This window comes from Octopus bimaculoides, chromosome 2 (assembly GCF_046866305.1).
Source record: "Octopus bimaculoides isolate indiv1 chromosome 2, ASM4686630v1, whole genome shotgun sequence".
Classification (NCBI taxonomy): domain Eukaryota; kingdom Metazoa; phylum Mollusca; class Cephalopoda; order Octopoda; family Octopodidae; genus Octopus; species Octopus bimaculoides.
Window position 1 is genome coordinate 130,931,071 of NC_142929.1, and position 22,699 is coordinate 130,953,769.

Here is a 22,699-nt window from a genome sequence, read left to right on the forward strand (position 1 = left end):
TACTAACTTGGTCACCTAGATAATGGAAGCTATCTATTACCTCTAGCTTAACCCCCTGGCAGTTGATGGAATCTATTTTCTGTACATTTTTGGTGTTTATTGTACCTGTGCATCTTCCACGCACAAAAGCTATTTTCCTTGTTAACTTACCTCTGATATTGCTGCACCTCTTATGTGTCCATAGCTTACACCGGGTATGGAGTTTCTACCTATGTCTTTTCTACCTATGTCTTTTCTACAGATCGAGCAGGGCCATCTACCTGAAGTGATTTGTGATTTGTCTGCCTTCCTACTTACTAAGACTTTGGTTTTTGCTCGGTTAACTCTAAGGCCCTTTGGTTCTAGACATTGCTTCCCTACTTGGAATATCTTCTCTAGTTCTGGTAGTGGCTCAGCTCTAAGAACAAGGTCATCAGCATAGAGGAGCTCCCAGGGGTAACCTGTCTTAAATTCCTCTGTTACTGTTTGGAGGACTATGATGAACAAGAAAGGGTCTGAGGACTGATCCTTGATGAATCCCTACTTATACCTTGAATTCTTCACTGTACTTGTTGCCAACCTACATCATACTAGTAATGTCCCTGTACATGGCTTGTACAGCTCTCACTGACTACTTGTCTATCCCTATTTTCCACATTGACCACCAGATAAGGGATCAGCAGACCCTGTCAAAGCTTTCTCCAAGTTAACAGATGCCAAGTACAGAGGTTTATCTTTGGCTATGTATTTCTCCTGTAGCTGCATTACCAGAAATATATCATCAGTGGTGCTTCTCCCTAGCACAAAACCAAACTCCATCTCATCTAGACTAACTATCTTTCTAATTAGGTGGGCTATGACCCTCTCCCTAACATTCTTCACCTGATCCAACAATTTGATACCTTTGTAATTATTTCTATCTAAGGTATCACCTTTACTTTTGTATCAGTTGACTATGGTTCTGCTACACCAGTCATTGGGTATCACTCCTTCATGAACCAACTGATTTACAATATAGGTAACTGTACCATAACCCACACCACCAGATATTTTAAGCATCTCGGCAGGGATTTCTGATGGGCCAGGTGTTTTCCCTGTCTTCATATCCTTACTTGCTTTATCTACCAAGCTACTGTTGATTCGGATTGCTGGTCAACATTTGGCAGACACACCTCCTCCCATTCATTCTTTGCATTCAGCAGTCTTACATAATGGCATTTCCAAGCCTCTTTCTTTGCAGAATCATTAAATGCATTCCACTGCCATGTCACCCTAGGTCTGGATGGGACTTTGCACCAGCCACACATTTGGTATGTGGTACTCAGCAAGCTGTCCCACAGGAATTCCCAGTTGCCTTCTATGTCACAAGTCTGTCGCTCTTACCTCTCATCAAATTTCTCAATTAGGACGTCCCTAAATCTCTGATCATATGAAGGGTCTTTAAGCTTCCAAATCCTTCTTCTCCAGATTGGTCTGTTTCTCGGCATCCTTCTGGCCTGGAGTCTAAAGTCACTAATGATTAGTCTATGCTGGTGGGTACATTTTTCACCAGGATGGGTCTTTGTATTTCAGAGCAACTATGCATCCTACTATCTAGTGAGAATGTAACCAATCTGGCTAGCACAGTCACCTGATTGGTTAGTTATCAGGTGGCTGGCTGGCTTCTTGAAGTTGGTGTTGCAGATCAATAGGTTATTTGCATTACAGAACTCCAGTAGCCTTGTTCCCTCTTTGTTTCAGGAACCAATTCCATGGCCCCCCTGTACACCATGGAAGATACTAGGCTGCCATTCAGCATGCCCATTGAAATCCCCAGACACGAAGATGAGATCATTGTCAGTTGTCTTTGAGGTAGCCTGAAGAAGAATATAATAAAAGTGATCCTTCTGTTCATTTGTTAGGCCTGCTCATGGGGTATAGGCAGAGATAATTGTCACTATACTGTTCTGCAAGACTAGCCTGAGCTTAAGTACTCTCTTGCACATTCTGATTACTTCTTTGACTGTATTCACCCATTTCTCTGCAAGAAGTATGCCCAGACCACCTACCCCGTCACTGTTACCTTCCTAGAAGGTTTTATACCCATGTGTCTTGCCTGTGAGGAACCTGGCTGAAACTCCTCTCCATCTTACCTCTTGGATGCAACATACATCAACACGCCTCCGTTCAAGCATCTCAACAATCTATATATATATATATATATATATATATATATATATATATAATATTATATTATATTATATTATATTATACAATGAACTTTTTTGACTTTCCATCTACCAAATCCACTAATAAGGTATTGGTTGACCTGGGGCTATGGCAGAAGACATTTATCATGTTCACTCTGGTACTTATTTTAATTGGCCCTCAAGTGCAAAAAGGCAAAGTTTATCTTAGCAATGTTTGACCTCAGAATATTAAGAGACATTTTGTAAATACCATGAATCATTTCATCCACTGACTGAAATTTTGTTGAGTAGATAAATAGCTCATGGTAGTATGGGTTTTTTATTTGCATAAGCAATGTCTGGATTGAGATATAGTATTGCATTAAATGTTATGTTTAATGTTTATACTTGAGTCAATCACTTAATGTTTATAAAATCTGACTTTGCTTCCTTGGAGAGGGGCAAACATTGATCTACTTGACAATAGTAAAGAAGGTTTGTATTAGTCATGCTCTTTCTGCATTAGTAACACTCTTGTTGCTTTAAAAAGATTTAGTAATTCTCTCTCTCTCTCTCTCTCTCTCTCTCTCTCTATATATATATATATATATATATATATATATATATATATATATCTTCTCTCAAAATAACATTTCACACCTATTTCTTTCACTTGAGCCAACATTTCAGGACTATTGAAAAGTTGCATGTTTGTTCTGTTTTATAAGTAGATATTTGTAAAAACTCGTAGGCCAAATAATATTTGCTATTTCTGGATCAGATTTTCTTTCAGTGTCTAAATTAAAAGCTCAGAAAACAAGAAAAACTCAAGGTTTGCCAATATATATATAATATACTGGATTGAAGCCAATCACTTGTGCCCCCTTCTCTTACAGAAATCAGCCTTTTGTTTAAGAAAGTAATTAGCTTTGAGTAGTTTGTCTGCAAATATAAAGTGAAAATGTACACTTCCTCTGAGAAATAGGTATAAATTTATTAAATGTACATTTAGCATTATTAGTATTATGAATATATATATATATATATATATATATATATTATAGATGATATTCAGAGAGATTTTACTGCCATATTAATAAGTCAAATGACTATATAGAAACTCCTACTAGATTTTAGTAATAGTAAACCTAAGCATTCAACTAGTTCAAATAGTGTTACAGTGGCTGTAGTGATTAATTGAAGAATTACTTTGACATACCTCTTGTTACTAATTCAACATCAGTGTGTGTGAACAAACAAACAAGTGATGTTTTATGTTGATACATCAGTTTGCTTCTAACATCAACTATATTACTTTAATCTATTTGGCCAGTTGCCAAGAGTTGTTGACCTTATTGAAAGAAGTGACACCTTGTAAGCCTGTATTTTAAACATGTCTAAAGTTGTTTAGAGGAAGTTGATTTGTAAGTTAGCAATTATTTTATCTCAGAACATTTACTTCTTATTTAGAAAATCCAGATCAGCTCCAGTATGGTGTACTTTATTCAGTTAATAAAATATTTGATTGTGATAGAGACAGGTATGTGTGATGAGAAATTTGCCTCTCAGCCACTTGGTTTTGAGCTCTATCCCAATGTGTGGCACCTTAGGTAAATGTCTTCTGCTATAGTCTCAGACCAACTAAAGACTTGTGAGTGGATTTAGTAAATGGAAACTGAAAGAAGCTCATATATATGTGTATATGTGCAGGTGTATGTCACTGTTTCCTTCCCTTGACATCACATGATAGTTTTAAAGAAATATTGTCATTATGTAAGTGGTGTCCTTCCCTCCCAATAAGTGTGAGGAAACTAGTCCTGGTCTACATTGATAGAAATTATACTGCGATGGCTGTAATTTGGTCAAGTTTATATACTATGGCAAGAAAAGGGTGCTAACATTTTAAGACCCAATATGCAGAGTCAGTTTTGAAATGACAGCACCTTCTTCTCTCCCTAAGTCATACAAATTTGACTGACTGAATTGCATTAGAAACAGTATATTTTTAGAGAAGAATATACTTTTAAGTGGAGGCGCAATGGCCCAGTGGTTAGGGCAGCGGACTCGCGGTCATAGGATCATGGTTTCGATTCCCAGACTGGGCGTTGTGAGTGTTTATTGAGCGAAAACACCTAAAGCTCCATAAGGCTCTGGCAGGGGATGGTGGCAAACCCTGCTGTACTCTTTCACCACAACTTTCTCTCACTCTTACTTCCTGTTTCTGTTGTGCCTGTAATTCAAAGAGTCAGCCTTGTCACACTGTGTCACGCTGAATATTCCCGAGAACTACGTTAAGGGTACACATGTCTGTGGAGTGCTCAGCCACTTGCATGTTAATTTCATGAGCAGGCTGTTCCGTCGATCGGATCAACTGGAACCCTCGACGTCGTAAGTGATGGAGTGCCAACAACAACAATACTTTTAATAATGTATTTACATCATTATTTTTTAAATGAAGCTAACCTTATATTTCCAGTGGTCTAATTCATGGCTGGTGTTGTGTTATTATCCTAAGGTACATCTTGGAATAATTTCTGCTCTGGAAGATAACTTTTTGAAACTTGTCTTTCCATTTTATATACCAGTGTAAGCTACTAGATTTTTTTATATTAGATCAGGAACAAATTGATCACATTCTCCATTCACTTAAGTTTATTTAATTTTATTAAACTAAACTCTCAAATTAGAGAGTACAAGTGGAATACAATATTTAAAAAAATTTCCTTAATGGTTGACTGAGAGAATTGTTAGAGTTGTGAACAAAATGAATTGCAGCATTTGTTCTGGCATTTTATGTTCTGATTTCAAATTCCAGTGAGTTCTGTTTTGCTTATCATCCCTCTTAGGCCAATGAAATATAGTATCAGTTAAGTACTGGAATCAATGATAATGACTACTCCCCCCCCCAAAAAAAACAACAACAAATATTTGGTCTTCTATCTAAATTAGAATTTGTTATTAATTGGGTGATGATTTGGCAGAGTCATTTGAGCATCAAAGAAAATACCTTGTTGCATTTGTTTTTAGTTCTTTATATTCTGAGTTCAAATCCTGCCGATGTCATCTTTGCCTTTCATCCCTCCAGGGTTGATTAAATAAAGTACCGAGGTTGATTTAATCAAGTAACTTTCTCTCTCTAAATTTCAGGTTTTGTGCTTATGTTAGAAATAATTATTATAAAATAGCATTGGACTATTTTTAATGTAAGATATTTTTCATACCAATTATCAGGTTTTTTAGTTTTACTAACTTAAAATGTAGTCACTGCTTAAGTATAATTTTTGTAATATTGTAAAGTCTAATTTTTCATTTTATCTATTATGTATTTCTTTCTTTTTCTTTATTTCACAGGCTTGACAGTCTGTTTTACTGCATATCTTTGACTTGGTCAAAAAGTGAATAATTTTGGTTGGAGCACTTGTGAAGAACCAGCCATGTCATTAGCAGTACAGCTAGAAGAGTTGGCATGGCAGTTGAAGAAAGAAAGACTCTTTATCAATTCAGAAAGAGAACAGATGCAAAAAATATATGAAGATGTTAAAAAAGTTGCAGAAGCTTTGTATCATGTTTCCTGGATCATGAGACAACAACGTACTAACTTAGAGATGCTAGTTACCACCATACATGGAATAGTACAGTCAGGGTTTTGTGCAAAAGCCAAGCAGCTCGAATCTATCAATTTTATTGATAGCTACAAGCAGCTTGGTTACCATGACATCAAATTTGCAGACCTTTTGAAATATTTACGAGATAACCCAAAATTAGTTGCTCAGCTGATCAGCTGTGGAGAGAAAAGGGGCATTGAAGGATCACAGAAGGTTGTTGGTATTGTCTTGCCATCTCTCTATGGTAATTGTGTGATGCTGGAAGATGAATACATGGCCTTGCAACTGTTGTATACTCTTGCTGAAAATCAGCTAACTTATGATGATAATCCACGCCGACTGATTCGCAAAGGGTCTTGTGCTTTTAGCAAACTTTTCAAGAACTTTTTTGATTCTTTATTTTCTTCCAAACTGTTCCTGACAGCAGCTTTACATGATCCTGTCATGAAGCTTCTGATGGAAGATGAATGGTTTTATGATATTGATCCCGACAAAGCACTTGTACGTTTTACTCCCTCTGAAAGGATGCGACGCTTTGGGGAACAAGGGTCAACAGAATGGAAAACTAATTTACAAAACTATCGTAATTTCATTGTCGATAAGCTAGTGACCTTATCGAATCGGTTCATTTCTGCAATCAAGAACAATATGTATTGTTTTCCAGTAAGTCTCTCATGGCTAGTCTCACAGATTTATCAACTTTTATCAAAGTCTGGCAAACATTCAGCTGCTGAAGTTCGAGCAGTTTGTGCAGATTTAGTTTTTGCTTTATTTATATGTCCTGCTATCTGGGATCCAGCACCTTACGGCATCATGTCTGATGTCCCAATAAGTCATATTGCCCGTCATAACCTCATGCAGATTGCACAGATCATCCAAGTGCTTGCCTTTTCACAAACAGATGATATTCCTCCAAAATTCAGTGATCTTTATGACAAATTTGACAAGGTAAGATTCTGTTTATATATTTTTTTCATTTGTTTATCTACATATATAAAAATGAGAATGTGTGTCTGTCTGTCTGTGTGAATCCCTAAAACTCGAGAACTACGCAACCAATTTCATTCAAATTTTACACATGCCTTACTTAGGGTTCCAGTTGTGTTTTAGTCAAAAAAATTATTAACTTCTTGCAGAGTTCGAGCACACGGCAACATAATATCTCCTCCACTATTTAAGTATTACGTGTCAAAAGTGAAACAAAAACACTCATGTCAAATACTTTCACTTTAAAAATGAAACTATTCCACTAATTGAAACAATCACATTTCGATACTGTAGTGACAGATACTTTCACAGAGAGAGAAAGAGAGAAAGAGAGAGACAGAGAGAGATGTATATGTACACCATTTCGATACTGTAATGACAGATATTTTCAGAGAGAGAGAGAGAGAAAGAGAGAAAGAGAGAGAGAAAGAGAGATGTATATGTATACATATAGATGTACACGTATATGTATATATATATAGATCTATACATGTATATGTATACATATGTGTAGATGTATATATATATAGATGTACATGTAATATGTACACATATATACATATATACATGCATACAGATATCTATACATATATACACTCATCACACACACATACACATGCACACAAACACACACATTAGTCATTTGTTTTCTTATCCAAAACTACGTCAAAAGTACTGAATGGATCTTTATGAAATTTGGAAATTATATTCTTTGCATAACGGCCATAACTCCCATGAAAATTCATATATTTTTGATGTTGATGAAATTTTAACCCGAACATAACAGATGAGCATTATTTAGAAAATGATGTCACACGTTATCGAGGCTACCATTCTTTCTGGATGTGCAAAAGGGGATGACGTCTTTATTCCAAGAATTCCTCTTACTCCATTAGGAGTAAATTTAAACCAATTTATAACAGAGTTTAAATCACCGTAATAATGTTACAGTTTTCTATGATCATATACTAAGTGTTCATGAGATCTTATAAGTATGCTTATGTCAGGTTGCATCAATTGAAGTTGTTTCCTGTTTTACTAGCACTTTTGAAGTTACACGCAAGTAAAATGTAAAACCAAAATGAAACTGGCAAAATTACTAAATATATTTAGTTTCTGTTTATTTGCTACTATGTACCTTATTTCATGTACATACTTGGCCACAAGAACCTATACTTTTAAAAATTTTACACATTTCTATAACCAAGGAAAAACACAAAGGTGTTTCATTCAGTTCATGACTGTGTGGTTAAGAAGTTTGCTTCCTAATGACATAGTTTCAGGTTCAGTCTCACTGCCTAGCATCATGGGTATCTACTGGCGGTGTTGTCACTTCTCTCAACAAATTCCCAGCTTGCTGTGCCCATTCAAAGACATGTGAAACAAGAAATCCCTTATTTGATAAACAGGTAAGGATTAGCACCAGGAAAGGCATCCTGCTGTAAAACAATAGCCTCATAACGAAGCTTTAGTATGAAGCCATGTTTAGGTATGAGCAGAATTTAGGCTAGTTGAAATATGTTGACTGAATTAGATATAAAGCTATGATTTTAAGTTTAAAGAAGTAAGTACTAAGGGTGATTTGTTTCAATAAACCCTTCAAAATAGTGCCCCTGCGTAGCTACTGTCCAATGACTGAAACAAAGATTAAAGATACAATTTATATGAAAAATATTTTCTTTTGTTAAATAATACAAGTTGCATATATCTTAATATATTGGCTGTCTGCTTATACCTGGCATGCCTTTGTTTTTCTTGTAGCACATTATTGGAACAAGTAAAATTTTAACAAGTATGTGTTCTTGTAGAAGCATATATACATAAACTATGTATTTAGCAGTGCATAAACAGAAACTAAATACTTTTTTGTTTTACATTTTACTTCTCAATTGTTTCAATGTGTAAGTAAAGTAGGAAACCACTTCAGTCAATGTCCAACTAAATACAACAAAATTTGTTCATAATTGTTGATGTGAAGTAATCAGAAAATAAAATTGACATTGGAAACAATAAAACAGTGAGTTTGTGTTTTCATCTAGACAGGAATTCATGCTATAAATAAGTACTATTTACAGACACTATCAACATGATTTATGTCTTACATAATTACATATGAATCACTGAATGTGTTTCTGTAAAATACTTTTTCATTTTGTAAATTTTGAATGTTGTGTTTCAATTCTTTAAGATCCTTATTAAAATAAAATTAATTAAAATTGAAAAAGTTTTCCAGACCATAAATGTCTATGTTCAAAATGTAAGATTAAAAAAAGATCTGCATAATAAAGAAAAAAAAATTTCATGACCATGTGTACATCACTATACTGAATAGTAAAATTAAGTATACGCTTAAGATATCATTACTATCACAATCTTATTAATTGTGATGTATACTTCATTGTAGATGCACTTTTCCAACATAATTCAGTGAAGTTTATCACTTTCAAATTTTCTTTTTGTTTTGTTTAGCACGTGTGAACTTTCTCATTGTATTTTTCAGACAGCAATTATAAATCTGACTAGACTTTATTTTCTATACATCATAGTTCTAAAGAAAAGTCAGTGAGGGATATTTTCACTAGAGTTCATTGCTGGTAATTTGTGGGGATTTATACTCAAGTGTAAATTATACATGAATAAATACAATATATTTTATTGTTTTATATAGTCTTTTGTGGCAGCAGATTTCTCTATGAAGTATCTTGAAATTTTAGGAACTCTTATTTATTAGGTGATACTTTAGATATCAGATTGTTGTATGTTAAAAATTAACTTTCTGTAAAACGTGATGTATACACAGCTGTAAAAGCTCAAGAGAAGAAGGATGGGAAAATATTAGATTTATAAGCCCTAAGATTCACTCCATAATTGCCCATGGGTATATGGCATAGTGGTTAAGAGCGCAGGCTACTAACCCCAAGATTCCAAGTTCGATTCCAGGTCAGTGACCTGAATAATAATAATAATAATAACAACAACAACATCAAAAAATACCTTAGGAATGAGAACCCAGGTTCAAAATTTCCCCAAGACACTTGATGAAGGCTGGAGGGTATATCAGCCGAAGCGTTTTGTTAACAACAAATAAGATGAGGACAAATATCCGTCAAATGTAAATAATATAAATAATTGCCTGATAGTGTAATAAAATCATAAATAATATATAAAAGTAATTAACTAAGTGATACATTTTTTAATCTGATAATTTGTTTGTAATAATATTTAATGATACACAGTTCTATTTAAAATCGAAAGCAAGCATGCTAATTTAAGTTTTTTTTTATTTATTTTTTTTTATAACTATTAAAAATTCTCATGATTTTTAAAACTTTGGTCTTTGGTGGTGAAACATTTACTGTAGCAGACTTGTGAGGTTTGATAGAAATAAAAGTTAGCATGATTCATTTGATGTGTTATGTTAACCTCTATAAAAAGTAAAGGAGAAGTGAAAGAGAGAGTTACTGTGATAGATGCAGGAGTGGCAGCTGTAATACTGTGGACATGTGATATAAATCTAAGAACTGTGTAAAAAAGTACCACTCACTGTTTGTATAGCATACCTTTGGAGGTGGAAGAGGTGGTGAGGTCAGACCTTGGGACAATATGTCTTACAGATAAAATGAAAGAAAACCAAATGGTAATATCATCATCATTTAACGTCTGTTTTCTTCCATGCTGGCATGAGTTGGATGGTTTGATTGAAAACTGGTAAGCTGGGGAGCTGCACCAGATTCCAGTGTGATTTGGTATGGTTTCTATGGCTGGATGCCCTTCATAATTCCAACCGCTCCAAGAGTGTAGTGGGTGCTTTCTACGTGCCACTGGTATGGGTGCCAGTTACACAACACTGGCATCAGCCACGACTATAATCTCACTTGGTTTGACAGGTCTTCTCAAGCACAATATATTGCCAAAGGTCTCCATCACTTGTCACTACCTCCATGAGGCCCAACATTCAAACGGTGCTTTTTATGTGCCACCAGTATAGGTGCCAGTTATGTGACACTGGCATCAGTCACAACTATGATTTCCCTTGGCTTGATGGGTCTTCTCAAGCGTGGCATATCGCCAAAGGTCTTGGTCATTTGTCATTGCCTCTGTGAGGCCCAACATGCAAAGGTCATGCTTCACCACCTTGTCCCATGTCTTCCTGGGATGAAGGCATGGGACAAGGTAGTGAAGCATGATCTTTGAGTGTTGGGCCTTATGGGGGACAATGACAATGACGGAAACCTTTGGCAATATGCTGTGCTTGAAAAGACCCATCAAGCCAAGTGAAATGGTTGTCATGACTGATGCCTGTGTCGTTAATATGCATAGTAATGTGTGTTTAAAATAACTTGAAACTTCAGTTTAAGACTCATTTGCAGAATTACACAAAAAATTAGATTTGGATATTTAAAGAGAGAATTAATTTGTAAGACTCTGCTTGTAAATTTGACTTATACACACATTAAGACTATCAGATTCTCTAATACGATAGTGTATTGAACACATTTCTATTTTTCTATCAGAAAACCCCCCCCTCACACACACACACACACACACATGTATGTATTTATGTTTATCATCCTCATCATTATAGTTACCGTTTAAATATCTGTCTTCCATCTTAGACTTGTCAATGTCTGAGTCGGTCTTTACTCAGTTACTGTCTTCTTATACCGATTTAAGGTTGGGCATCTTAGTCATGTGTCTTCTGCTATAGCCCTGGGTTGACCAAAGCTTGAGTAGTGTGTACTGGATGCTTTTTTCATGGTACCAGCTCCAGTACAGTCACTAAATAACTTGCAAGACAACCTCTTGACAGAATGGAGTTACAATATTGAGGGAGGTGGATTTGTGCTAAGTGTTGAGAGGCTAAAATATAATAGAAGGAAAGGAACAGGTGCCTTGCAGTGTAGATGTATGGCTACTCCAACAAGAAAAGGAGAAAGGATGTTGGAGATGAGATGTTAGTGCATAGCCCCAAGGTACAAGAAGATGGATAAAGGGTGAATAGGGACAGAGAATTGAGGATGACTAAGAAGGTAATGTTTGCAAAAAGGTGAAAGGAGAGTAATGGATTAAAATGGCAATAAAGGTGAATGGTGAACATAAATGGAGATGTGATCAGTGGTGAATCTCAGTTTGGAGAAAATAGCAGAAAGTAAGAGTGGGTCAGGGAAGAGGAGGTGGTAAGTCATAAAAAGTGGTGGTAATGGAGAGCAACCATAAAATAAAACTGTAGATAGATGAGAAATAGTGTGATGATGAGGAGTGTGAAGGAGAGAGAAGTACAGACAGAGGCCTAAGGCATGAAGGGGTGGATATGGTGAGTGACAAGAAAAGGTTGGGGTGGGTATCAGTGGAAGCTAGGAGAAGGTATTCAGGTAAGAAGGAGTGTTGAGTGGAAAATTAAGTGGTATGGGATGATGAGAGTGCAGGGAGACAAGAAATCTGGTTCCAAGGAGAAGGATAACTGGTAGCAAAAACGTGAGGGATAGAATATGTGAAGTTCTGCTCCCATATACTTATGGCAGCTGAGGGAATAGTGGTGTAGTTTGAAGAGCTAAGGAGTGATGGGTATTACAAAAACGGGTTATAGAAAAGGCTTGACGGGGTCAGATAGGTGCAGTGACATAGACATTAAAAATATGCTTTTAGGACCTCATTTTTGCTGATATGATTAGGTCTTCTTGAGCATGGTAAATTACCAATCATCTAAGTCCTTTGTCACCTTGAGGTCAGTCTTCTCTATTTCATCCCACATTTTTCGAGGTCTGTTTCATAAATGCCATCCATATTTAGTGATATGCGCGTTTTTATACAACTGTCTGTACACACCACATGACCACCACCAATGGTGTAATCTTCTCTCCTGCTCACTACATCTGATGCCTCTTATGCCCAATTTTCTCTCAGTATATTTTCACTTTGTTGTAAGTGCACATAGACATTGCACATCCAGTGGAGTATGCTAGCCTCATTTCTTTCTAGTCTTTATATGTCCTCTGCATATGCAGCCCAAGTTTCACTACCATGTAATACTGCAGTTCATACACAAACGTTGATGTTAAAACATTAATGATGCATGGGAGTGGCTGTGTGATGAGTAGCCTGCTTACCAACCACATGGTTCTGGGTCCAGTTCTACTGCGTGGCGCCTGGGGGCAAGTATCTTCTACTATAGCCTTGGGCCGACCAAAGCCTTGTGAGTGGATTTGGTAGACGGCAACTGAAAGAGGCTTGTTGTGTATATATATATATATATATATATATGTGTGTGTGTGTGTGTGTGTGTGTGTGTGTTTCTGTGTTTGTCCCACCAACATTGATTGACAACTGATGTTGGTGTTTACATCTCTGTAACTTAGCAGTTTGGCAGAAGAGACCGATAGGATAAGTACTAGTCTTACAAAGAATAAGTCCTGGAGTTCATTTGTTCGACTAAAGGTGGTGCCCCAGCATGGCCACAGTTGAATGACTGAAATAAATAAAAGAATACATACATCAATGCATGGAGCTGGGTGGTGAGATAAATGCATACTTGTCAAATGATGTGTGTTAAATGAATGAAGAAGTAAATATTCAATACATGCTATAGAGTTTATAGTTTATTTAAACTGAATATTTTATCTTACAACTTAAGTTTCATGCTGCTGCAATCTTCAGGCAAGAGCTGTTACAATTTTGGTGGCTGTTGGTTACTTGGAAAATTTATCTGTTAATCTCATTAGAGTTTTTCTGTTTTTTTTGGTCAAGTTTGTTTGTTTCTTTCAAAGATATTTCACTTTTAAGGATAAGTTTGGGGAGTGTTTCATATTGTGTATCATGGATGCTGTTATCAGAATTTGCGTTTGAACTTTCTTTTTTTGTGTTTTGGTTGATGGCTTTGTTAATGTGTGTTTGAATTTTGTTTTGGTCACAGAAGATTTAACAACTTTGTGTGTGTATTTTATTGTATCTGATGTATGAATAGATTTGTGATTTTGTTAATATAGTTCATATATATTTATGTACATTTTGTACTTCTGTATGTATCTTGTTTTTTGTTTTGTTTTTTTCTTGTTGTGAAGGTTTGTTTTTATTTGTGTCCTTACGAATAATGCATTTATGTTAAATTTGGTTTGGCAGTTTGTGGTTTGAGTTTTGTGGATATCAAATCTTCTTTCTATGGGGTTGGTAGCTGCTTTATCCTACTTGGAATTATATACATGATGTATGTGCCTTTTTATATGTATCAGTGTACGTATATATATACATACACACATATGTTTACATACATACACACATACATATGTGCACACACACATACACACACACACACACACACACAAATATTTGTAAAATCCATATATAATTATATTATTATTGTGATCACATTCCGGTATTTTCTCATAAAATTTCAGCTTTTGTTCTCTTCAGTTTTAAAGTACTTTGTAATAAATGTTTTATTATTATTTCCATCTGTGTGTTATTTGTTGAACCAAAATATCTCTTAAGTTTATATTACCACCTTGAGACAACTAATTCTTTGCTGCAAGTTCTGTTGGTCTTTTATACACACACATACATATTTACATGTATGCATATATGTACACACTCACACATGAATATACACATTCAGTCTCTATCTCTCTCTCTCTCTCTCTCTCCCTCTCACACTCACACACACACACACACTCTAGTTTGCTAACCCACTTCTTTAATAGCTTTTCACACTTTTCAATAGCAACTAATCCAACTAATCAAGTTTCAACTTCAAATGACATTTTATGGTTTTTGAACTTACAATCACAAATTACTTTCATTCTTTTTTTTCTTTTTTCCTTTCTCTCCTCTATTTTTAAAATCTTAAAAATTAGTTCACTATCAATTACGTGGATGCAAAATATACAATTACTGATATCTTCTTTTATCCATTGCGTTTGAGCAGAGTTTGGGATAAACATTTAGAGACATTTTATGCAACCCACTAATGACTCTGCCAATTTGCTACCCTGATGGTGATGATGATCTCTCCCTCTCTCTCTCTCCCTCTCTCTCTCTCCCTCTCTCTCTCTCCCTCTCTCTCTCTCCCTCTCTCTCTCTCTCCCTCTCTCTCTCTCCCTCTCTCTCTCTCCCTCTCTCTCTCTCCCTCTCTCTCTCCCTCTCTCTCTCTCCCTCTCTCTCTCTCCCTCTCTCTCTCTCTACTTGCTATGTCTGGAGGAAGTAGCAGTGCATGTGGCCTTTGCAGACCCTCTGAGATCAGTAAGATTGGTGCCATTTATATTCTGTTTGAACTGTTGCAAGTCATTAACTGCAGTCAAGAGATTTGCAAAGGTAGAATATCCTCATTCTGGGCTTGTAATGTTGGGTGTGCAAAATTGAACATAAAATACAGGATGGGAGAAAGAGGGATTAGTGAATCAAGAGAACCTGAGTGGAAGTGACATGAGACAAGCCAGCTATGAGGAACAGAAGCCATTGTAGTATCAGTAGAAAAAGAGAGTAGATAGCATCTCTATTGTCCAGAGGTTGTCATGTATCCGTGGTACCTCTATGTCAGTCAGCTGAATGGCTTTCTCTAGACACAGCCTAGGATATCTCAAGGTGCAGTAACAAGAGTACCGTTCCATAAGTGGAAGCATTACTACATTGTGAATCATGCTTAAGCTTTGTTGGAGGCTAAAGTTTTTCTACTCTGAAGAGAAGGGCCAGTTTTGAGTCTGGACCATTTAAAGATGTGTATTGACTATGAAGGATCTCCAGTAATAGTGGTGACTAGCATTTAGAATGATCATGTGAGCGCTAGCTGTGTGTCACTCATCTTTTAGTCAGGTGAAGTGTAATCATTTTTACTTGATATGAACAGTACTTTTCATTTTTGAGTTGTTGAAAGAGATATGATAGGTATTACACTGGATGCATTTGAGGTTTATTTATGGAATCTTGCAGGTTTAACATGGGGTTGTTTGATTGCTTGGAGATGACACCATTTCTGTTAGTTTACAAATAACGATTCTTAGTTTGAATCCATTCTGGGGTTATGTTTACATCCAATAGTCATCTGATTATAATGGAGGTTCAAAGCATTTGAAATATAGTGTAGATATAAGTATTATAAACACTATGAAGGGGAAGTTAAGTCTTAGTTCTTTTATTGACTGTAAACTCATCTTGGACATTTAGATATTTAGTTAGAAGTGATACATGCTTTTTTTAAATGATCTTTTCTAAGAAATATTTGTATAGGTTTAAAGCTTACCTTAGGTGATATATTTTTTCCTGCATTTAAAAGAAATGTAAATACTAAGAACATTACTATACAATTTGAATATTAAAACAAAACAAATTTTCCCCTTATGTTGATTATTCTAAATTTATAGAAATTTGTTTACATTAAAAAAGATTGATATTTTCTTGTTTCTTTATTTTTCTACACATAAATTATTTAATATTTATTAAGCAGAATACTTTTAATGAATGATGGTTGAAATTATCTTCTTACAATTTTTTAGGGCTGTCTATCTGGACTTATTGATATTATGTTGGAAGGTGTAGGACCTGATGCTCCCTCTGTCCCGAGTAACCACCCACAGAATATAGAACGTTCATCAGTCTTAATTACATTGACTCAGCTGAACACCTTGGTAAGAATTTTCTTTACTTCCTTATCTTTTCTCAACACTTTAAAATGTTTCAACTACAAATTAAGAACAAACCATTTTGAAAATGTTTGAATTAAAAAAGATTGAAAAAAAAAAAAATGAAGTAAACTTAATACTTAATTTGAGTTCGTTTAATATGTCTGTATGGTGAATTTAGTTAGGAAATTATCTGGAAAACAGGTAAAGGTTGGTTGGCATTAGTAAGAGCATCCAGTCAGGAAAAATCTACCTCAGCAAGTTTTGTCTAACCCATACTGACATAGTAAAACAGATGTAAAACGATGATGATGTATATCAACTAATTGTTATATTTACAATATTACTGGTATAGTAAATTGGAAGTAAATAAAATTTTAGAGAATGTCATTTCAACAATTAAATGACGTGAGCAATTACAAAGTGCCGCAATAGAGAAATTAGACTGGGTCATGAGGGAAAAATATATTCATGTTAATTGACATATTTTTAAATTTTTTAAATTTTATAAGTAGGAAACAGAATAGTGTAACTTTCATGCTTTCTTCAATTCTTGGGCATTACCTTGAAAGGTATATGTACGTATATATATATATATATATATATATATATGTGTGTGTGTGTGTGTGTGTGTGTGTGTATATATATTTATATATATATGTGTGTGTGTGTGTGTGTGTGTGTGTGTGTGTGTATATATATATATATATATATATATGTGTGTGTGTGTGTGTGTGTGTGTGTGTGTATATAGATATATATATGTCCCTTGCATAAAGGAGCTTCACCATTGGTGCTGGATGAAAGAAGAGGGTTGTTCTCAGACTAGAGGCCAAGGACCAAAGAGATACAGAGGTGATTTGGGTTTGCTTATTTATAGCCTTCCTAACCAAACTAGGTCAGGCTAAATAAAGGATTTTTCCTCTGTATCAGCTTTGATGTATGTATGATTTGTGAAAAGCTAAGAGGTCAGTTTACTCTCATAAATTTCCTTGTGCAACAGGCGAGAACAATAGGCAGAAGACCTGTAGGAAAATGTACATTTGGTTTCAAATCCTGGCTTAGAAATTTGGTAGCTATTTCCTACACATATATATTGTCTTTTACTGTGGCCTCAAGCCAACCAAAACCTTCTGCATAGATTTGCTAGATGGAAACTGAAAGAAGCCCATCATGTGTGTGTGTGTATACACTTGCATACATATGACATTAACTGGCTTTTGCACAGTTTTCATTTACCAAATTCACTCAAAACACATTGGTCAACCTGGTACTAAAGCAGAAGTTATTTACCTAGGATGCCATGTAGTGGGATTGAACCTGAAACCACATGGCTGTAAAGCAAACTTCTTAACCACATATCTATTCCTGTGCATTTTATATTGGAAAATATTTTTAGGATATTATCAAAATTAATATAAATCTTTCCATTTTGTAGATTTATTTATGTCCTAGTATTATTTATGTATCATTGCATGACATGCATCTGTTTTTTTTTGGGGGGGGGGGATAGGGGGTAGCAAGTTAGTCAGAGGAGGAAGGCCAGTGACCTTTGATGTGGTTGATGTTTAGCTTGAACATTTGCTTCAGGAAAGTGTGGGCAGGGAGGGAATTTCAGAAGTGTTACTGCACTGAGGAGAAAGGACTGGGTGAAGTATTTAATGCAAGGGTTGGGGTTTGAGATAGAATGAAGGAAATGGGAGGAGGAAAGATGGTGGGTAGTGGTGGTGAGAGTTTGTAGAGAATAATACTTGCAATGATGATGATAGGTACATGAGTTGAGTTGACTAATGATTCCTCCTCTCCCTCTTCTTCAAATTATTATGGTTAAAATTTGACACATTTTTTAAAATATTATTTTAAATTAAATTAAAATACCAATCTGCTTATGATTCCTAAATGTGATGCAGATATTGTAGATTTGTTTCTGTTGTTTGTATTCAGTGAAACAACTCTCTTAACTTTTGTCTGTATTGACATCAGTATCTATACACTGTGTAAAGAAGGCGAATTCTGGTGTAATGAAAGATGCTAGGTTTTGTATGTATATATATATATATATATTATATATATATATATATATATATATATATATATATATATATATATATATATATATATAGGCACAGGTATGGCTGTGTGGTAAGAAGCTTGCTTCCCAACCACGTGGTTCTGAGTTCAGTTCCACTGTGTGATACCTTGAGCAAATGTCTTCTATTATAGTCTCAGGCTGACCAAAATGTTGTGAGTGGGTTTAGATGACAGAAACTGAAAGAAGCCCGTTATATATATATATATGTGTGTGTGTGTGTGTGTGTGTGTGTGTCTCTTTGTGTCTGTGATTGTCCCCCACCACCACTCGACAACCAGTGTTGGTGTGTTTACATCTCCATAACTATTGGCAAAAGAGGCTTATAGAATAAGTACCAGGCTTAAAAAAAAAAGTAAGTCATCATCATCGTTTAATGTCTGCTTTCCATGCTAGCATAGGTTGGACGATTTGACTGAGTACTAGTAAACCAGATGGCTGCACCAGGCTCCAGTCTGATCTGGCAGAGTTTCTACAGCTGGATGCCCTTCCTAACGGCAACCACTCCGAGAGTGTAGTGGGTACTTTTACGTGCCACTGGCACGAAGGCCAGTCAGGCGGTACTGGCAATGGCCACGCTCAAATACTGGAGTTTATTCATTTGATTAAAAATTCTTCAAGGTAGTGCCCCAGCATGGCCACAGTGTAATGAGTTAAGTAAAAGATAAAAGATATATGTATTTAATTTTTCCTGTGCCATCACTCACTCTGTCTTTCTTTCATTACATTCTGTCTTATTGCCTTTCTTTATTACTCCCTGAGCATTGTCTCTCACATTTCTCTGTCCTTTCTCACACTATCACCCCAGTCATTCTGTTCCCATCTTTATACTCTTTCTTCTTCTCCCTCGGTTCATCTTCTGGTTCATCTCCAATTACCCTCTCTTCTACCTGCTTTATTGGCCATGTTGCTTGAAACAAACTGAGAGAATGTAAATCAGTGAGACACCTCCTACTTTTGTCTTGCAATAAAATGCATCTAGTATCCATTGTAAAGTAATTGGTGAACAAGTGGAGATATTGTAATGTTGACAGGACCCTTTAGTCTTGTTAAGGATATAGCGACCTCTCTAGTGATAGTGTCACAATAAAACGTACCCAACACACTCTCTAAAGTCGTTGACATTATGAAGGACATCCAGTCATAGAAACCATGCCAAAGTAAAATATATGAGTGAGATGTAGGTGTAGCTGTGGGTTTCAGAAGCTTGCTTTCCCTCTATGTGATTTGAGGTTCAGTTCCATTGCATAGCACATTGGGCAAGTTCCTTTACTGTAACCTTGGCCTGACCAAAATCGTGTGAGTGGATTTGAGATGGAAACTGAAAGAAGTTCATCGTGTGTGTGTGTGTGTGTGTGCACTAGCTTAAAACCTGCACTCCATGTGGGCTCTTGGGCTAGCTCCTGCAGAGGGCTAATTAGGACTGTGACCCAAAATTAAAGAGAGCAATAATAATAAAGCATTTATTGGTACCCTACCAATATAGTATTACTTTAAATTCAGTTTAAATGAAAAACTTGTAAGTTCACAATTTTTTTGAGTTCTTTTAAAATTGGAATTTTCAACTATTAGCATATAACAAATCCTCATCCAGACCTGATCCTAATGCTGGATGTCCAAGAACCAAATGAAGGCCAGATTTTCAATCCTGGGATCATCCTGATTCCAAAATGGTATAATATGTCTATGTAGATCAAATGTAGACTGACATACAAGAGTCCTGGATGGACGGACAGACAGAATTTCATGTTTATCATTATTATTATTATTATTATTATATATAAACACACACACACACACACACACACACACACACACACACACATATATGTTTGTGTGTGGCCTTCTCTTGACATGTGATGATAATAAATGCGCATCATCATCATCATAAATGCAATGTTGTTTCCAGCCTACCATGAAAAACATCTGGTTGTAGAAAGCCTGCCTCAATAAATTTTCTCTAATCCATGCAGCATACAAAAGTGAATATTAAACAGTGATGATGAGTAAGATGTCCCACAACCATGCCTAGTAGGTCAGTCATTCCAAATATGAACTTGGACTATGATAATCCTTCCAATTCATTGTCATGGAAAGCAGACATAAAATGTAGTTCTGTGATGAACAATTTCAAGCAAAATAATCATTAATAAATATAATATATATAGATTTATAATTTTTCATTTTACTCTCTTCTGTTTATAATCACTCACTGTTCACAATCATTGCAAATGATTTATTGTATTGGAAAGGGCTGGTCCTATAGCCTTCAGAGACACTTTGTGACTGGTGAGATGGATTGATGTTCTTATTAAATAACTATAAGGTAATGACTACAGAACAAAAAAAGGACATTACTGGGGTGGAGGCACAGAAAAGTGACATTCTGAGAAGGATATGATTAAACATAGTATTAGGGATTGGCACAGTATGGAGGACTAGAAATGAATGAGATGGATGAGCCACAACTATCTGAATTTTTTAAATGCATAATTTAAATAACATGTCAGTTACTGCTAAAACTTTCTTTTGATTTGAGTAATAAGCTCAGCATTTCTCTTATGACAATAAAATAGATTGTTTTTAGTCTTTAACAGCTGTTTTCATCTGAATGTATTAATTATATTATAGGTTAACTTTTTACGTTCTACGTTGCCACACATGAATAAAAGCAATGATATAAATCAATTAGAAGAACTTTTGTCCATACTCCCAGCCATCCAAACACCAACTTTGACTATCCAGCCATCAACTCCTACCTCAATCACACCTTCTCATACACCTCCTGGTACACCTAGCAGTCAACGGAAAACCAACCGAGGTAAGTCTCAATTTTGCAAACAACAGTTACACTTTCATGCAGTTGTGAAGTCCCTGTGTGTGTGTGTGTGTGTGTGTGTGTGTGTGTGTGTGTGTGTGTGTGTGTGTTTTAAGAACAAATAACTTGGTTATCATGGTTAATGATCATTTTGACCATGTGAAGGTTAAAAAGTGAAAGGGGAAATAAAGATGGCAAAATGGTTCAAAACAGAAAATATTCTGGACAGGAAGTATTAAGCAACAGTGTTAGTATGATATGTAAGCTTAACACACAGTAATAGTGAGAAGAAAGGAAACTGTTCATCTCATGTGTGAACTGACAGGAAAAGAAGCAATCATGTTACTATGGTGTGTAAATTTAAGAGACAATAATGGTAACAAATCTGTTGGTTTTAACTGATATATTTATAATGATCTTTGTTTTGTCTTTTGTTTTTATTTTATTAGCAGTTATTCTGAATATTATTATTGTGTATATTATTTTTGTATTTCAGAATTTCATTTCTGTTGAATCTAAATAAAGCAAAAGCAAATATCTTTTTTTTTGAAGACACTATATTACATTTATTGAACTTTTCTCAGAAATTAATCACTTATCACTCTTGCTATTTATCTTCATTGTGTATAAACCAAGAATCTTTCTTTTGGCAGCTCATAAGAAAAAAATGTCTCTCACCAACCCTGAGGATGTGACTGTAAGCAGTGCTAATGTAGAGCAAAGCCATGTTGATGGCAGTGCTGATTTACTTGAAGATGTCTTGGTCTTTTCTTTGGGAGTGACCAGTGAGTGTCCTGGAATGCTGCCAGAATGTAAAGTAAGCTCATTTTTATATCTTTTATTTATTGCTTTGTATCATCATCATCATCGTTTAATGTCCACTTTCCATGCTGGTATGGGTTGGACGGTTTGATTGAGGGCTGGCAAGCCAGAAGGCTGCACCAGGCTCCAATCTGATCTGGCAGAGTTTCTACAGCTGGATGCCCTTCCTAACACCAACCACTCCGAGAGTGTAGTGGGTGCTTTTTATGTGCCACCAGCATGTGGGCCAATCAGGCAGTACTGGCATTAACCATGCTCGAATGGTGCTTTTTATGTGCCACCGGTACAGGTGCCAGTCAGGCGGTACTAGCATCAGCCACAGCAATGACAGTTTATTGCCCAATGATTAAGAGTACTCTTAAATGGGCCGGTTATGCTGCACTAGCATTGGCCATGGTTATGGTCCCACTTGTCTTGCCGGGTCTTCTCAAGCACAACATATCTCCAAAAGTCTCAGTCACTTGTCATCGCTTCCATGAGGCCCAGGGTTCAAAGGTCGTGCTTCACCACCTCATCCCGGATCTTCCTGTGTCTACCTCTTCCACAGGTTCCCTCTACTACTAGAGTGTGACACTTTTTCACACAGCTGTCCTCATTCATTCGCAACACATGACCATACCAGC

At 35.8% G+C, this 22,699-nt stretch overlaps 1 protein-coding gene across 4 annotated transcripts in view; it reads left to right on the plus strand.

The window, feature by feature from the left end:
* Nucleotides 1-22,699, plus strand: part of LOC106875939 (GTPase-activating protein and VPS9 domain-containing protein 1) — a 93,545-nt gene that overhangs the window by 37,337 nt on the left and 33,509 nt on the right. For all 4 annotated transcript variants that reach the window (XM_052965593.2, XM_052965594.2, XM_052965595.2 and 1 more), the window contains exons 2-5: nt 5,499-6,700; nt 16,222-16,353; nt 21,068-21,257; nt 21,908-22,071. In XM_052965593.2, coding sequence (XP_052821553.1) covers nt 5,582-6,700; nt 16,222-16,353; nt 21,068-21,257; nt 21,908-22,071 — 1,605 coding nt within the window. In that variant the 5' untranslated portion in view covers nt 5,499-5,581. The remainder of the gene's footprint in view (nt 1-5,498; nt 6,701-16,221; nt 16,354-21,067; nt 21,258-21,907; nt 22,072-22,699) is intronic.